At 38.9% G+C, this 16,048-nt stretch overlaps 1 protein-coding gene across 3 annotated transcripts in view; it reads right to left on the minus strand.

Annotated features, from left to right (window-relative positions):
• LOC115413871 (pleckstrin homology domain-containing family G member 3-like) overlaps positions 1 to 14,149 on the minus strand; it is a 35,158-nt gene extending 21,009 nt beyond the window's left edge. For all 3 annotated transcript variants that reach the window (XM_030126995.1, XM_030126994.1, XM_030126993.1), the window contains exons 1-2: positions 13,997 to 14,149; positions 4,686 to 4,753 (exon numbers count right to left, since the gene is read on the minus strand). In XM_030126995.1, coding sequence (XP_029982855.1) covers positions 4,686 to 4,734 — 49 coding nt within the window. In that variant the 5' untranslated portion in view covers positions 4,735 to 4,753; positions 13,997 to 14,149. The remainder of the gene's footprint in view (positions 1 to 4,685; positions 4,754 to 13,996) is intronic.
• Positions 14,150 to 16,048: the final 1,899 nt, after the last annotated feature.

Raw genomic sequence — 16,048 nt, forward strand, 5'->3', positions numbered from 1 at the left:
GACCATTTTGCTAATTGGCTGATTAGTATGGTCACTTGCACGCAAGGGAGAAGAAAGGGCTCTCAAGTTCACTACTAATCTGCCAACTTATCTGTCAGAGCCAAAGGCATAGTGAACCCTGTTTTCCTTGGGGGACAGAGAGAGAATCATGTTTTAGACTACATCTTAATAAAGCCCTTCCGCCCCTTGAGATTCTTTGTGAGCTTCCTTCTTTAACACCCCATCACAACCTCTGACACTCAACTCCTCCCCCAAAGGCTGCTGGGAGACATGGAGGTAGTCTTATACTGATCCTCTTGAGAAAAACTCCTCCCTACCTGGCAGCGGTGAATGGCAGCCCCTCAGGAGGGCAAGAGGCGCAGGCATAAAGGGTGCCTCCTGGGATTAGACCCTCTGGTCTTCACAGGCCATTATCAAACAGCATGAGTCAGAACAGCGTGAATACACTCTGAATATGGTTGGATTGGTTTCTTATCCTTTGAAGGAGTGAAGAATTTAGGTCATTTCTACTTTAAACAGTCATTTATATATAATGGTTTTGATTTACACCTGCCTTTGCACAAGGACATAAATACTGTGTTAATAATTAGCCATGAGGCAGCAAATAAACAGCAGTGGAGGACAGAGGCAGAGTACACACTCACGGAGTGAACCTGCATTCCACATGAACAGTCAAGGTCGAAATGTTGTGCTGGGAGGTTTTGGGGGAATTTTGGTGTTTAAAAGTGAAACTGAACAACCTTTATAGAGGCTCAGATGAAAAGGTAGAAGATACTATTTCCACATAGATTTGATTTCGAGCTGAGGGAAAAACAAGGCTTTTGCTGTCGGGGGCCGATAGCAAGGGTATATCCCCAAAATCCCCCAATCCTCTGCTATATATAAATCTATCCCAGATAATTGTTAGACAATTGGCATAAACCCAATTTGAGCTACATCGACCTGATAGTGGCAGAATAATGGTCAGAGAACCAAACTCCACCTAGTGAAAGAAAATGACACCATAGGAACTGTGGATGGTAGCGAGAAAATGGACATTTGTAAGATAATCAGTATAACCAAATTTTATCTCAACTGACCTATTATTACTTGATTTATGTCCAAAAAATTAATTTTCAACTAAAGCGCCCCCATTTGGATGATTTATAATACTCACAGAGAAGCTGAAATCAATAGGGTTCTTCCACTAGGGGTCCCCTATGTTGGTTTATCAAGGAATAAGAAATCCAACAAAACCTGTCCTAGTTATCATGTTCACACAAAGGATATCTGGCAGATCCGGCAGCAGTGGTTGGAGAAAAACCATTATATCCCCGAAATCGAGTTTCGGGGATATAATTAAAACTTGATTTTTATTGATTTGGAATTTTGACTTTTTTCCTGTCCACATAAACACAAGATAAAACATGATTAAAAATGGGTTTCTTCATCAAATCTAAACGTCATTTATCTGCAATATTTACAAACAACTTGCCAAGGTGTGAAAATGCATTATTTGGGGAAAATTTAACAAATTTTTAAACAAAATAAATCACCACCTGTAGGCCTTGACTGGAGAATAGTGTATAAAATAAATATATTACAGCAGAAAAGGTTGTGTTTTGCTGAGCAAGATAGGTCCCCAGATGAAGCACAGATCTTGATTTTGCAGTTTCAGTATTTTTCACCATCCTCCAAAACAAAAACTCAAATAAGTTGATATATTGCCCAGCCCTGAATCAAACTTTACATGCTTGGTGATAGTTTTATAAAATACACTGATAAAAATAACAGGATATGAGGAAGGGCAACATCATATCACCAGTAATGAAGTGTGACAAGGCTCAAAGAGGTAGGATTCCCAAAGGACCAAAAGGACAAAACCCCTAAAGCTTGAATTTAATCTTGTAAACCTCCTCTGTGCTCGACCCGGGCTCTTAAAAGATCCAGCCGTGCCTGCTGACCTCAGTGCATAGGCATGTGATGATCCACTTAGGAAACTCCTCCATCAACAAGCCCCCCCACCCCCGCATCTAAGAGGCCTTTAGCCACAAGGCCCTAGACCTATTCAAAACTCACATTTCCTCTGGACAACACACTCCATCTGGGTTTGATGGACGCCTGAGGTGTGAGGCCATTGTAAAGTTTACCACCGATTTGACAGTCTACAATCAAACTGCTGTCCTATTAGCACCTCTCTGCAGAGTCCACACAGGCTGGTGGTGGGACAGCTGTGTGAAGTGTGGAGGGGCGAAGGTCAGGGAGGATCACTCTACTTACTTCACATCATGCCAGTTCTCACATGCAGTGTCATAAAGGGTGAGATCCTGCCCTTCCTGCAGTTTCAACCAAGTTCAAATGCTATTTAGTTTGACACTAACCCTACACACTGCAGTCAGATAAGGAAGTGGACTGTGTGAATGTTTTTCTCATGTTGTAATAAATCACAAGAGTCTTTTGCAACAACATATCATTAACATTTCTAGGCTGTTGCTGTGTTTAGTGCCATGTCTGCAGTGTTGAATGCACTGGATGCTTACGTACAAAATGAGTGTTAGGTTATACAGGCAGCTGATAAAGAGTTTTATAGATCCAAATGGTTTCTAAGAGGACATCTAACACGAAGATCCAAAGCAGAGAGCCTGTAACTAATGTGGGTAATCCACTGGAAGAGCTCTATAGAAGGAATGCCATTGTAGGAGGCCATAAAATAATTTACATTGAAATAAATTCTTTTGTAAATCAGAGCCAAACAATAAAATGAATTACAATGAATGAAGGGTTATAGAAATTCTACAGTTGCTGTTATATAAGGATTTGCTTCCGTGTGATTGTGCAAATATAAAGTATAAGGAGCTGTCAGTGGTTTTAGGGGGAATCAGCGCATAGCTTTAAAATTGCACAGGAGCTGCTGTTGGATCACCTGAGGCAGCCTGTGATTAACACTACAGGCAATTAAGCTGAGAAAGAGTTCCAGTCGAGAAGTTCCATTAACAAACCCACTCAGGGACGCAGCCATCCCTGCCACCATCTATCTAAGTCCACAACCCTATGCCCACTGGTGTGGAAAAGCTGCAGTGAATGGAGATGATCCATCCGTGTCCCTAGAACCCCTTTAAAGCTGTACATTCTGCACACGCAGCTACATTCCGGCGTGGGGTTAAGTAGGTCACAGGGAACTATCTTATCTTTGAGAGAGAGATGCTTCATGAAGCCTCAGGTTTGCTGATGCAATGCTTAGCCAGAGTCCCTTGACCCGACCAACAAGATTGATATCATATATTTTCCATGACGGATATAAGAACCATTATTTTGCTGGCTCACATTCCCAAATGATGACCAACTTCAGTGGAAAATATGATGGACATTATGTCATCCAGGATTTTAAGGGTATGAAAAACATACATTGACCATCTGGGTTTATCTTGGAGTAAAACCAAGATATCAGACTTCATGTTGGTTTTAAATGATAATATATGGTGTCATCCCAAAGCTGCCAGTGATTAAACTATTATCAGGGCTCAAGTCCACTTCAAATGAATTGGTCACTACAAACATTTTATTGTTTACCATCACCGGGGGGTCAAGTCCCCATGTACATTCCTCCTGCCTGTTAAGGATGTCAAATCATCACCTCAAATTGATAGTGTATTACCAGCTGTCCCTGCCCTTCAATTACAACTCCTCTATCCACGGCAGGGGAGCTGGGTCATCACACTTCAACTCCAAATGGTCAACACTATGAAAATGTTTCAGCTGCATGTGGATGTTCTGTCATGACAAGGTGATTTCGTACTTCAACTGCAAAATGAGCCGTAATCGCTGCAGGTTGGCCTTTTGGGGAAATGGAGAGACAAATTTTCATGAGGGTGGCACACGTCTCTCTCAGCCAAAATCCTCCTCTGGCCAACACTGAAGCAAAGAGACAAGCGCAGAGAAAAAGGGAGCCATTGACACATTGGTATTCTTCAGCCAAAGTGGAAGCCCAGCGCCAAATGTGTTCAGAAAAGAGAGAGGAGGTGTAGGGGGTGGAGGGGTGGGATTGAGGGACAGAGCAAGAAAAGAGATACAAAGAGGCCCTGTGTCAATGCTGTGGCTCTGCAACTGAAGATAATGAACACTAAAATAATATGTAATTTGAGTGGCCCTCAGAAGACAAGGTCAGCAGCGCTGGCCAAACTAGTCATCTTAGCTGTCTGTGATTCTGACACATTCTGGTTTGATGTGTGAGCGTTCAGGGGTTTCAGCTGTATGAAGGGGGTTGGCCGAACTCCACAGCCACACAAAGAGCTTCTCTGCCAGCCAGGACTGTAGGAGGGGAGTTCATTGCTCTTTCAGCGCTGCCTCTACATTTCCTCTATTCTTACAGGATTTTTCCATATACCTCCGCTCTACTTCTGTATGCTGGTACAGTGTCCTTCATACAGCTCTAAGAATTACTGTATTGTACTGTATTCAATTAATCTGAACCTTTTCATGAGTTTCAAAGTTTTTGAAGGCAAAAAAGTTACAATTCTCTGAATCCAGTTTCTTAACTTGGAATATTTTCTGGTTTCTATAGTCTTCTGTGACAGTAAACTGAATACTTTTGGGTTGTGGAATAAACGTGATATTTGAAGATGTCATCGGAGAATTTTATAATGAACAGATCCATTGACATTTAAAATAATAAATAGTTGTTGCACTAAACTTGAGTATGAGCTTACCTTCCCCCATTGGGCCCTGGTGAAGAGCAGAATGGGACCCCTCTGGCATGGCACTCAGGCCTCTGGAGCTGAAGACAAAAACAGAAATGGTAAAAACAGAGCCCAGGCATTTCATATCCACATCTACAGTGTATGCAGAATGACAATGGCAATCATTCTTAGTACTAAAAACACCTTTAGTTTCTTTACTGCCTACTATTCTTTTTTAAAGCAACTCTTTTGTGTTCTCTCTGCTGGACTGGATCACTAGGGTGAGGCAAACTAGCCCCGGCCTCATCAGGTCTTGTATAAAAGGGAAATTCTTCCCATTCCACTGCTCAGTGCTCTGCGTTGGCTCATGCCAGCTCCTTGGTAATGTATAGTGATCTGGGGTAGAGGCATGAATGGAAAGAGATTTAACAGCTACAAAGCAAATGTGAAGGAATCTGAGATCCTCTGAGACTGCTTTAGAGCTGCAATTTTATTAAATGTTCAGTGTGGAAGATTCACACATGCTCATGTACTCAACAAGAAATGTGTGCTAGAGCCCTTTTGGTGTTCAGAGTTGTTTTCCCCCCATTTCTAAGCTTATGACTATCTCTATCGTCTTCATTCATGAAAACAGCCACAAAATACTGATTAAAATAATAATTAATATGAGGATTCTCAAAAATCCTATGCCCACCTGAGTTCTTCAAAGCCCAACTCCTGCTTATTACAGCTGCAAGTGTGCAACAAATCTTCCATCTTGAAGCATTATCTATTGTCTCACACTGTACATTATTTCAATCCAAGTAATTGAAAGTTTATAATGAAAAAAGAAAAAGAAAATGCACAAATAAAAAATATAAATGCCTGCTTTTCACAATAAAATAGCTGTAACTGTGTATAAAATAAGTCCGTGTCACATCAAAACAAGTCTCTCATTATCAGTGTTAACGCTCCAGTGAGATTACAGGTTCACCCCTGGTGCCATGTATTTTTCTGATCCCTCATGCCAGTCCATGGTGCTCTTAATGATGAGGTGTGTCCTTTTGGAGCCACTGTGCAGCCAGTTTCTCACATCATTGCCTCTCTGGCTCCTTCCAGCAAATTAACATGGAAGACTGTGCATGAGAACTTGTCTGTGATTCCTGGTGAGCCTCCGGCCTTTAAAACATCACATTCTTGGGCCCGCTAGATCAGAGGAGCAGGAATTCTTCAGGGATTAGGATGGGCATTGTTCCTGGTGCATTTGCTGGCCACTGCACTGAGCTGACAGCCAGGCGAGCTCAAGCCAAACCGAGCTCACTGCCAGGAGGTCTGTCAATTAAGATGTGCAGGAATAAGTAGAGAAACACTGCAGAGCGAGATGCAGGCATTCTGACAGCAGCTTCACTGTAGCATGTGACTAGAGTCAATGAGACGAAAAACCCAGAAGCCATAAAAGCTGTACGACATTCCTGTCTTTCCTCAACAAAGAAAATAAAAAGAAGTCCCTCCAAACAATCAAAATGCATAATTTGCAAATATTATTTACTATTTTGACCTCTTGTCTTTACAGTAAAAACATTTACAGGGTTTATATGTAGGATTCATATACCAGACTCAAAGGCAGCAGGAGGTTTTGTACCAGAACACTCTTAGGACTACCAACATCACCAACAAATCAACAATATGCATCCACAGACTGTATCGCTGACTGAATAAATTAGAAAGCTCATTGTTTACACACATCTGTATTATAGAATCATCAAGTTTTGTTCTTCAAACAAAAACTGACAGCTGGTAATTTTGACTGTCAGTCAAATGACATAATCTTCATGTGTGCTGTGTTAGCTGATACGTTTGCATTATAGTTCAGTTAGCCTAACTAAAATTAAAAAAAACAGCCACACAAAACCTACAAGTCATCTCAGTGTTCTGTATGGTTTGTATTGTCAATAGCAGCACATAACATCTTAAGATCCCATAATATCACATAATAATCAAACTCATCTGTGTTGAAGAAATACTACAATTTCAGCATCAAACTCCATTCTTTTCATTTAGAGCCATGTGCAGTGGTGAAAACAACAGTGATTCTAGTTTTTAATCAGTTTGTAACTTCATTTGACTGTAAAAATTATTTCTTAGTGATTCTCATCTCCTCACTTTCTGATGAGATCAAAGGGTCAAAGGCCTCATGGCATTAGTTTTCCTCACTATGGGAGAGGGAGACCAGAAAAATGACTCAATACACCTTCTAGTCTTCATATAAATCTTCTGGACTGTTGGCATGAAAAGATTCAGATCATATCTCTAATGCTATATATTGTAGAAGTAGACCGATACAATGAATTTTTTTTTTTTTTTCCAATTACGGCCTTAATTTTTTTGGAAAGCTGATATTTGATCAGGCACCTGTGTGGGCAGCACTTGAAGTTAAAAAAAAATGTTAAAAGAGTACTATATGTACATGTATTAATAATTTCATTTATATTGCTGCCTAAAAATATTAATTATCTGAGTGTTTCAATTGTATTTTATGGTTAATGTGCTTTTAAAATAAAAATTAAAAATCAGCCTTAAATATCAGCCTCAAAAATTGGCTGTAGATACAGGCCATCGGCTAACCAAATCTTTTTTAAAATCTGCATCAGCCTTAGAAAAACCCATATCGGTCGACCTCTAATATATTGGCATCTTTGGCATAACCTCAGTGCTCTTAATTCTAAACACTCTGATAATTATTATATTATATACTGCATTGAATACAACTAATCTCCTTGTTTTACTGCACTGTTTAAATAACAGTTACCAAGTATGATAATTATATTATCTAGTGTCAAGCATTATGATTCAGTATACTGAGATATTAAAAGCTAGGAATGGACAATATAAATAATTTAAAAATAATCTCTTAATATATTTTGACCGAATGACAATAATACAAAATATGCCTCCATTTTTTTGTGAAGGGGTTTACATTTTTAGTTATAAGCCAGACATACAAGATGTCACAAAACCAGACACTAAGGGCTGTAGCAAAGGATTAGAGGTGACACCTGCTGAGGAAGCTCAAGGATAATAAATGTTTTGATATTCATATGTGCCTTAGAATGTAATAATGAATGGGAGAGAAGGGAATAGTCCTGAAGGAGCTCTGGGACACTTAATGTTTGACACCTGTAGACATCTAGCACCTGTCGGGATAAGCAGGTTCCATGGAATATGTTGACAATTATTTACAAGCTTTACAGCAAATAAATAATGATGTCCCCATGTTGCATCTAATGGGTCATATCAGGGGAGATGAAGAATGATATAAAAAGGATGATGTTTGGTGGAGACACATAGTTGCTGTCCAGGGAGTAATCCTATATTTAACTGTGTTGCCCTCGACACAAAAATCCACCACATAACAGACTCAAACTCAAACATTTTATTGCAGTTTATACGCTGTTATCAAATGGTTTGGTTTTAGATCTGTACCTAGTTAAGAGTTTTTCCACTACAGCATCCTGACATTAATGCTACAAAAACCCATGATCTTTCTTTAGTTCAGTTTATTGTCCCAAAAGAGACAATAAACTGAATTCAATCTCTGGACTGAAGGTGCCAGGGGACCACCTCCAGATGTACACCATTACCTTGGTCAAACTGTAGGATCCAGACCAATTACATTTGTTCTTCATATTCGCAAAAATAGTCACATCATCAATAGGCACATCAATTATGCTCATGTACATCCAATATATCATCTAGTATGACTAGGCAATACATCGAACTGATTCAATTAAATTTGATTCAATTAATCAGGGTTTTCTAAAGGGCTTTCCAAAATGTCTAAATAGCGAAATTGAGACTATTCTTAAACGTGACCTGTTTGTTTGTTTTTGTAATATATTAATGGTGAATGTGTTTCTCCACTCATATGTGTACAGCATATTTATGAAAGAGTTTTAATCAGTCCCTGTAGCCAGAAAACAATTAAATTAAACCTGTAAATCACTCATAACATGGCCAAAATGTTAAATCTTAATCTTTTTCTATATCACCCACCTTTATCACCAAGCCTTACTGTAAGCAAGGCTACAGTAACTTTAAAAAATATAATTCTAGAAAAACTATTGTAGCATAAAGTCACCATATGCACAGTCCCTGAAAAATCCAATATCATCGCATTACTTTCATAAATGAACTGAAACTTCCCTCTATATAAAACAAATAAATAAAAACTCTGGGTAGTGAAAAACATCTGTATCTCCCTATGTTTTACACACAAACATAAATATTTAACATATTTTTACAGTTGAGCCGGCATCATAATTTACACATATCATACCATGCCTTCAACATGGATTTGACTGAAATCAATAATCTGCATCTTATATGCAAAAAGCATGACAAGTTCTCTAAGACAAATTGATTTATGCACAGTCAAGGCTGCTCTGTTCGAAAGACTTGAAGAATGAAGCGCTCTCAAACACTCTTTGACCCAGCTTACCCAATTGATTTTTAAGAGCCAGGCCAGTTTGTGTACCATGCAGGACTTGAGTAGGATTCATTTTCAAGTACAGGATTTACATTTGTCTGCATAAACAGTGAACTAACAAAATCCTCTGGTTATTTCACCCCTGAGCTAACCCCACTTAATGAGCACAACAAAGCTATGCTAATCAGTTTTGGGTAAGGCTTGGGATAACAGGTCTGAAAAACCCAAGGTAGACTGTAGACAGCTGAGACATAAAATCTTATCAGAGCCTGTCTGGAGGTACTGAAAGATAGCTTCAGTGGTTTGGGTGGAGAAAGTGACAAACTGAAAATGTCTAACAGGACACACCAACCCACAATCTTAACACATCTGGACAGAATTCTACAATTGTAACTCATTAACTCTTACCTCCAGTTTGCTGACATATGGCTATTCCGAATCTTTGTTTTCTAAGGGAGGGGGCTTAGCCAAATCCAAATCCTAAAGAAAACACTACATACAGACCAACATTCATGCCAAGTTGGCCACCTGTGCTTGCACTGGCTGCCATTTCTCACAAATGGAGAGCATTTGGTTCCCACAGCTGATGACTGCATTACCCGTGGTATGAACCTCCCGCATAGGAATCTGCAACTTGCCTCTTAATAGAAAACAGATGCTACAAGAGCTAATCTGATGGTTATTAAAAGAAAGACCTGCAATGGATCACTTCATCAGATGGGATGATAAACTTCCTTGTTCCTCTTAATCGCTAAGCTTTACACAGATGCAGGCACTCAGAGTCTGAATTCCTTTCATTGAAATCACAACAAACAGACAGTTAAAGGGGACACATGCTGGCCAAGACACAGCTCCAAAGGAAATAAAGAGGGAGTCATCACAACATCAGTGTAAAAAGTCTCATTCTGTGAAAATAAAGCACAAAAATATATACGGTGAAGAACGATTTGGAGCTTGACAACCTGAAGAAAATAGTCTTTGGGGAGGATGACGACTATGTGGAGCATTTTTTAGCCTTGACAGCCCATCAGAGTTATGAGAGAAGTGAAACCAGTGAAAATGTCTGCAAAGGAAACCAGCGAAAAGTGAGACTTTCGCTCTCAGAGGACATACGACTTTCTCTGTCTGTTCAGGAAGTATTTCAAAGAGCACAGACAAATGGGTGAGGATGTGATGAATTTAACCAAACAGATATTTACAGGATGCAAATATCACTGTCTTTAAATTATACTATGTGATATGTTATTTCAACCTTGACATCTCTGGAGAAAACATGTATCCACCAGCTCCCCTGCTGCCAAATTATGTTGCTGTCAAAATCTAAGCATCTGAATCATAAAGGGAACTTAATTGGTCTTTAGTGCACACATTAACATATTTGGGCACCACAATCTGTCTCATATGAGAACATAAAATGTTTCATATTATGCTCCATTGTTTATTTCACCATGTTGCAAATCACACTCTTTAAAGCAATAATTTTCTTCAGTTGGACAACATTCCAAGTTCCTCCATGGCATTGATACAAGCAGGAAATTTGCATGGAGGCAACTCAAACACAGAGCAAAGCGAACATGACACACAAAGAATGTGATAATTCTGAACTGGAGCTTGCCTAGGCAAAAAGAGGAGCTTATACCTAAATGAGGAAACGGTACTGTTGAAAATAGCAGTACTGATGTGATACCTCAGCTTTGATAGTACTTCCTAAATTATGGGTTTTTTTGGCAATAACAACTCCTCAATTTTCTGTTATGTTTCCATAAAATGACATTTTACGCCTCAAACAAATTTTGCTACATAAAAAATGAAACTATTGACCGACTTGTCATTTTAAGTTAACATAATATCATTAATAGAAATGGACTCCTTTTAGGTATTGAAATTTGGTATGAAATGACAAGATATTTTTTCATACTCAATAGTAATCAAGCAATTCAGTCAGTACCGTAAAAAGTGTTGAAGTGCACTATGCAGTCGTACTTGTGTGAATGTGGTTTGGGTATGAAAAGCCTGACACAGACCAGAAAACCATACTATGCAAATGATGGTGGAGACCGATCCCCACAACAGACTCAAACACCACTAACCTCCATTACCACCTATGCAATAATCATGGCAAAGAGTACAGAGAGAGAGTTACATTTTAGGTTTATATTTATTTTGTTTACAGGAAAAGCACTACATGTTGCATGCTTAATCAAAAATGTGCACAAAAGGACAAAATAAAAGTAGAAAAGTAATCAAACATAGGTAAGTACCTTGTCAAGTATTCAGCTACAAATGTAAAAAAATATGCCTTTTGGGTAACTTTGTTTTAAGTATTTATTAATTGAATTTCCAGACAATGAAGTCACTGTGATACGCATCGTCTGGATATGAAATTCCAGATATGGGGATAAAAGATTTAGGTCTTATCTCACAGCCCCATAATGTGCACGTCTTTTTTTCTTCGTGTGGAATGAAATGAGAGACTAAAAATAGTCCACAGAATTCCCTTTGCACTCTCACCGTTTGCCCAAACAAGGCCCACAGGAATCTTCATGTGTGACATAAGACCCCTGGGATGTCTTTACCCAGACACGGAGCGGTGGGTTTCTTACTCCAGTCAGAACGGATGTTTACGTTTTGAACAAATAAAAATCCAACCTGGCATGGCGAGCCGAGGTCCAGGGTCCCCCCTGATGGACTGAGACACAGAGTCTTTATTATTTCAGCATTGGTGCCATGTTTATCTTGCATGACCTCTCTCTTACTCTCTTACCCCGTCTACCCCTGCAGAAAATACCCCTGACAAACAGCCTTTCTGTTGGCGCCCTCTTTCCCACATTACTCCTCCAGTTTGTCCCTGACACACAAGCCTTAAGAGACTAACAGCTTTTGATTCACTGGAGAAAACAATAAACCCTGTCGTGTTCCCCTCATTTCAATCAAATCCTGCTTCTACAGAAAGTCCTGCCCAAACACATGACGTCCCACAAACACACAACATATGAACCACTTATTTTAGTCCACTACATTTCTGTGCATGCTGCTTAGATGTGGTGAGAAGTGATCCATCCAAAATGAACACCCACAGAGCATTGAGAAGAGTTTTGCCCATATGGTGCACGTACACTTTAGTCAAAATAGCTCTTAATGGGAGAATAATTATTCCCCACTGTGCTGAAAAAGGAAAAATGGCAATTTTCACCTCTTTGCCAATGCTGACTTCGAAATGCATACCTGGGAAGTGGTGTCGGCCACTTTAAATGACAAATAATTAGCGAAGATTTCCAGTTCTTATACATTACGAATGGTAGACAACAAGAGGGTAAGCAGCCCTCAATGATATCCCACAGCATTTAGACGCTGAGGAAGGGTATTGCCTGTTAAAATTAGAAAACAAGTCTCCAAATAGAACTGGCATGTTGCTTCTTAAAGGTGTATTTCACCACTTTGACAGGAAAGCAGCATCTTCACACCTTTGAGAGCGCGTGTCAAAATCCCAACAAAAACAGAGTCTAGACTCCCTTGGGTGTTTGGAATGTTAAGTCTCTTATGGCACATACTCTCCACTTTCAGACAAGTTAAGTGTTGTCAGGTCTTGTTAAACTTGACCTTTAACTTCCAATGTAATCTTAGCTGTAACTGAATATGGGAAGATCTTAAATGTCCTTAAAGTATGTCATCAAATAAAGCAATTATGGAAGATGAAAAAGTCAAGACTTATGGAAAAACCCAGATGCAAGCTAAGATAGTTACAAGGTCTCCATTGCTGAAAACTACCCACGTATTTTTGCAGCTCTGGTAATTTTATCACAGCTGCAGCATACCAAGACTGTAGAGGAAGGAATAAAGAGCAAAGTCTGAGATCCAAGACACACTCCAGCAGTTTCCTGTTCGGACCACCTGGAAGAGAGCACCGTCCGTTGCATGGAGGCAACATTTATCTGAGATGAAGCTGAGACTTTATTGTCTAAAAGGTCAAGTGAGGTCAAAGAAACAAGATGCAACTTTTCACTGGTAACTGATTGATTTTGTTCTATTCTTCTGCAACAGCTGGTGGGGAAAGTCACTGACCTATGAGCAGCCTGCATTTAGAACATCAATGTGTCTCAATGGGGTGCTCATTAGAAAAAAACAATTAGGATAGCTGGGGCCAAGAAGGGGCACCACTGGGGGGGGGGGGGGGGGGGGGGGGGGGGGGGGTGCAAATGATTCAGTTACAGCACAAATGTTAGTTTTCCTCAGAAGATAGTCTGGCATCAGAGCTGTAGTGGGAAAATTTCAATCCACAAAAAAGTAGAGACAAAAAAAAAAAAAAAAAAAATTCAGATCCCTGAGGCTGATCAAAGTTCACTCAACAGAGAGTGGTTTCTTTCAAAGACAAACATCACTTATCTGACTGAAACTCCTGCCTCCTCCAGGGTCTCAAAGTTTCAAGGTTGTGAAATTATATGGAAAAACATGCACATTGCAATCTAAAATTTTTTTGGCCAGTGTCTACAAGTTGTGCACAACAAAGGCGAAGTAGCGAGTAATAAAGACTGTGCTCCATAGTTTTACATGGCTACAAAAGTCCTGAAGCTGTCTCGACTGAATTTACAAGAAAAAAAAGCATGATAGTAACTTTCACCATACAAAGTTTAAGCTAGTTAGTATGTTTGACTAAAATGTCTTGGTGTAAAGGTAGTAGTTAATATCCTCTGTACGGTTTAATAAATGGGCAGCCTCAGACACCACAGAAAAGTATTAAAACATGTCTAAAAACCCTAAACATGCTAATAATATTGTTTTAATCCACACAGAAAAGACACCTCTTCAAAACGTCTGTTATGAAAGCTAACTTCAGTTAAGCTAAGATTTGGCGAAGTTGTAAAAACAGTTTACAAACCGAACAGGCCAACTTCTGTCTTTCCCGCAAGTCGTCTCAAAGGGTGTCAAAAGCGGGTTGTTGGTCAGAAATATTGAGGTTATTCCGTTGTTTTCTTCTTTTCACATGGTAAAGCCGTTCAGACACACGCACTTACATCCCTTCACTGGCAGGTCATCGACTGACTCTGGTCCGCGCGACCAAACACTGCATCACTGAAGAACTGAGAACTAATGCTGCGTTCAAGGACGTAGGAAATCCCACCACTTGGTCTGATAAAGCAGGTAGGCGACAAGGCAATGAAATGCAGATGTCAAAATCATTTCAATTCAGAGGCCACATACAGCCCAATATGATCTCAAGTGTGCTGGGCCAGTGAAAAAAAGTAAAATTACATCATGAAAACGTTTCCATTTACAAAGTATTCATAAAAAAATATGAATAACATGAATGACCACAAACAACCTGAAATTTCTTGTGCAGTTTTAATAATAGTATGTATCAATCTGTATACCTACAGACTGCAGTGGATCTACAAGGGCACAAAACATTTAGTAACATTAGATTGTAAACATTGTAAATATTTTCATGTAATTTTACTTTTTTGCACTAAAACAAAGAGAATTTTTGATTTTGACACCCTCGATTGTTTATCTACAGCACAGGCGTCAAACATGTGGCCCGGGGGTCAAATCCAGCCCGCCAAAGGGTTCAGTCCGGCCCTTGGGATGAATTTGTGAAATGCAAAAATTCCACGAAGATATTAACAATCATTTTTGTTCAGGTTCCACATTCAGACCAATTCAATCTCAAATAGGCAGGATCAGTAAAATACTATCATAATAATCTATAAATACTCACAACTCCAAATTTCTTTCTTTGTAAATGTAAATATTTTCATGTATTTACACTAAAACAAAGCATAATTTCACAAAAAGTGAGAATAACCTGAACAAATATGAATAACCTGAAATGTTTTATGAGAAGTAAGTACAATTTTAACAATATTCCGCTTGCTACTAAATATTTTGTGTATTTGTCAACCTGCTGTGATCTGTAAGTTATAATGAACACATGAAAATGATAAACTGAGGCAGAATATTGTTAAAATTACACTTATTTTTTGAGTTTGTTCATGTTATTCACATTGTTTGAAAGGATAGTTTGTAGATGTAAACATTTTCATTGTTTAATTTGACTTATTCTAAAACAGAGAAAAGTTTGGAGTTGACATTATTTATATATTATTATGTTATTATTTTACTGGTCCGGCCCACTTCAGATCAAATTTAGCTGAATTTGGCCCCTGAACAAAATGAGTTTGACACCCCTGATCTACAGTATGCAAAAGATAAGGCAATACTGTAGACATATCAGCAGGTGGATGTTTTGTGATCATAATGAAGTACTACGGACACAACATACATGTGGATGTGCACTGACAATAATATACAAATGGCTGCTATGAATGTACATGCAAATGAATATACTATACATAATATACAGATTGAGTGCATGGAGGACCATTAAGTGCATAAGAGAATAAACTTCTTCTAGTCTTGCCTTATCTGACTATAACATTGAAAAGGACAGGTATTCACTGCTGAATCTATATTATAAAAGCCAAGTGGCCTCTGTGTGCATGAGTGTATTTGTGTGTGTCTGGGGATTCACACAAAATCTGAAAGGAGCTGACTGCTGCAGTTTGGCATACTTTTGTATTTTTGGTTAAAAAAGAGACTAGCGAAAACGGCAAGTTGATAGGGCCGATATTTTGGGAGATATTAATAATTTTGGAATGCAATAGCTTTACAATCACGTTGCTATACCCAGAACGCTTTGGCGGTGACTGCTGGACAAATGCGGCACAGCATGCACCTATGCACAACAGCATAAAAACTACCACATCTAGAACCCATGGATCCCCACTGAGGATAAACGCACCAGTTAATAATATTGGCAAAGGTATTGGTACAAAATTTTTATAGTTTGTTAACATTAATTTCGCTTAAAATGCATTTATATTGATGTTAACACATGTCTGGAAATTTTAAAGAAGGTTGTTAATGAATA

This window comes from Sphaeramia orbicularis, chromosome 22, assembly GCF_902148855.1.
Source record: "Sphaeramia orbicularis chromosome 22, fSphaOr1.1, whole genome shotgun sequence".
Taxonomy (NCBI): Eukaryota; Metazoa; Chordata; class Actinopteri; order Kurtiformes; family Apogonidae; genus Sphaeramia; species Sphaeramia orbicularis.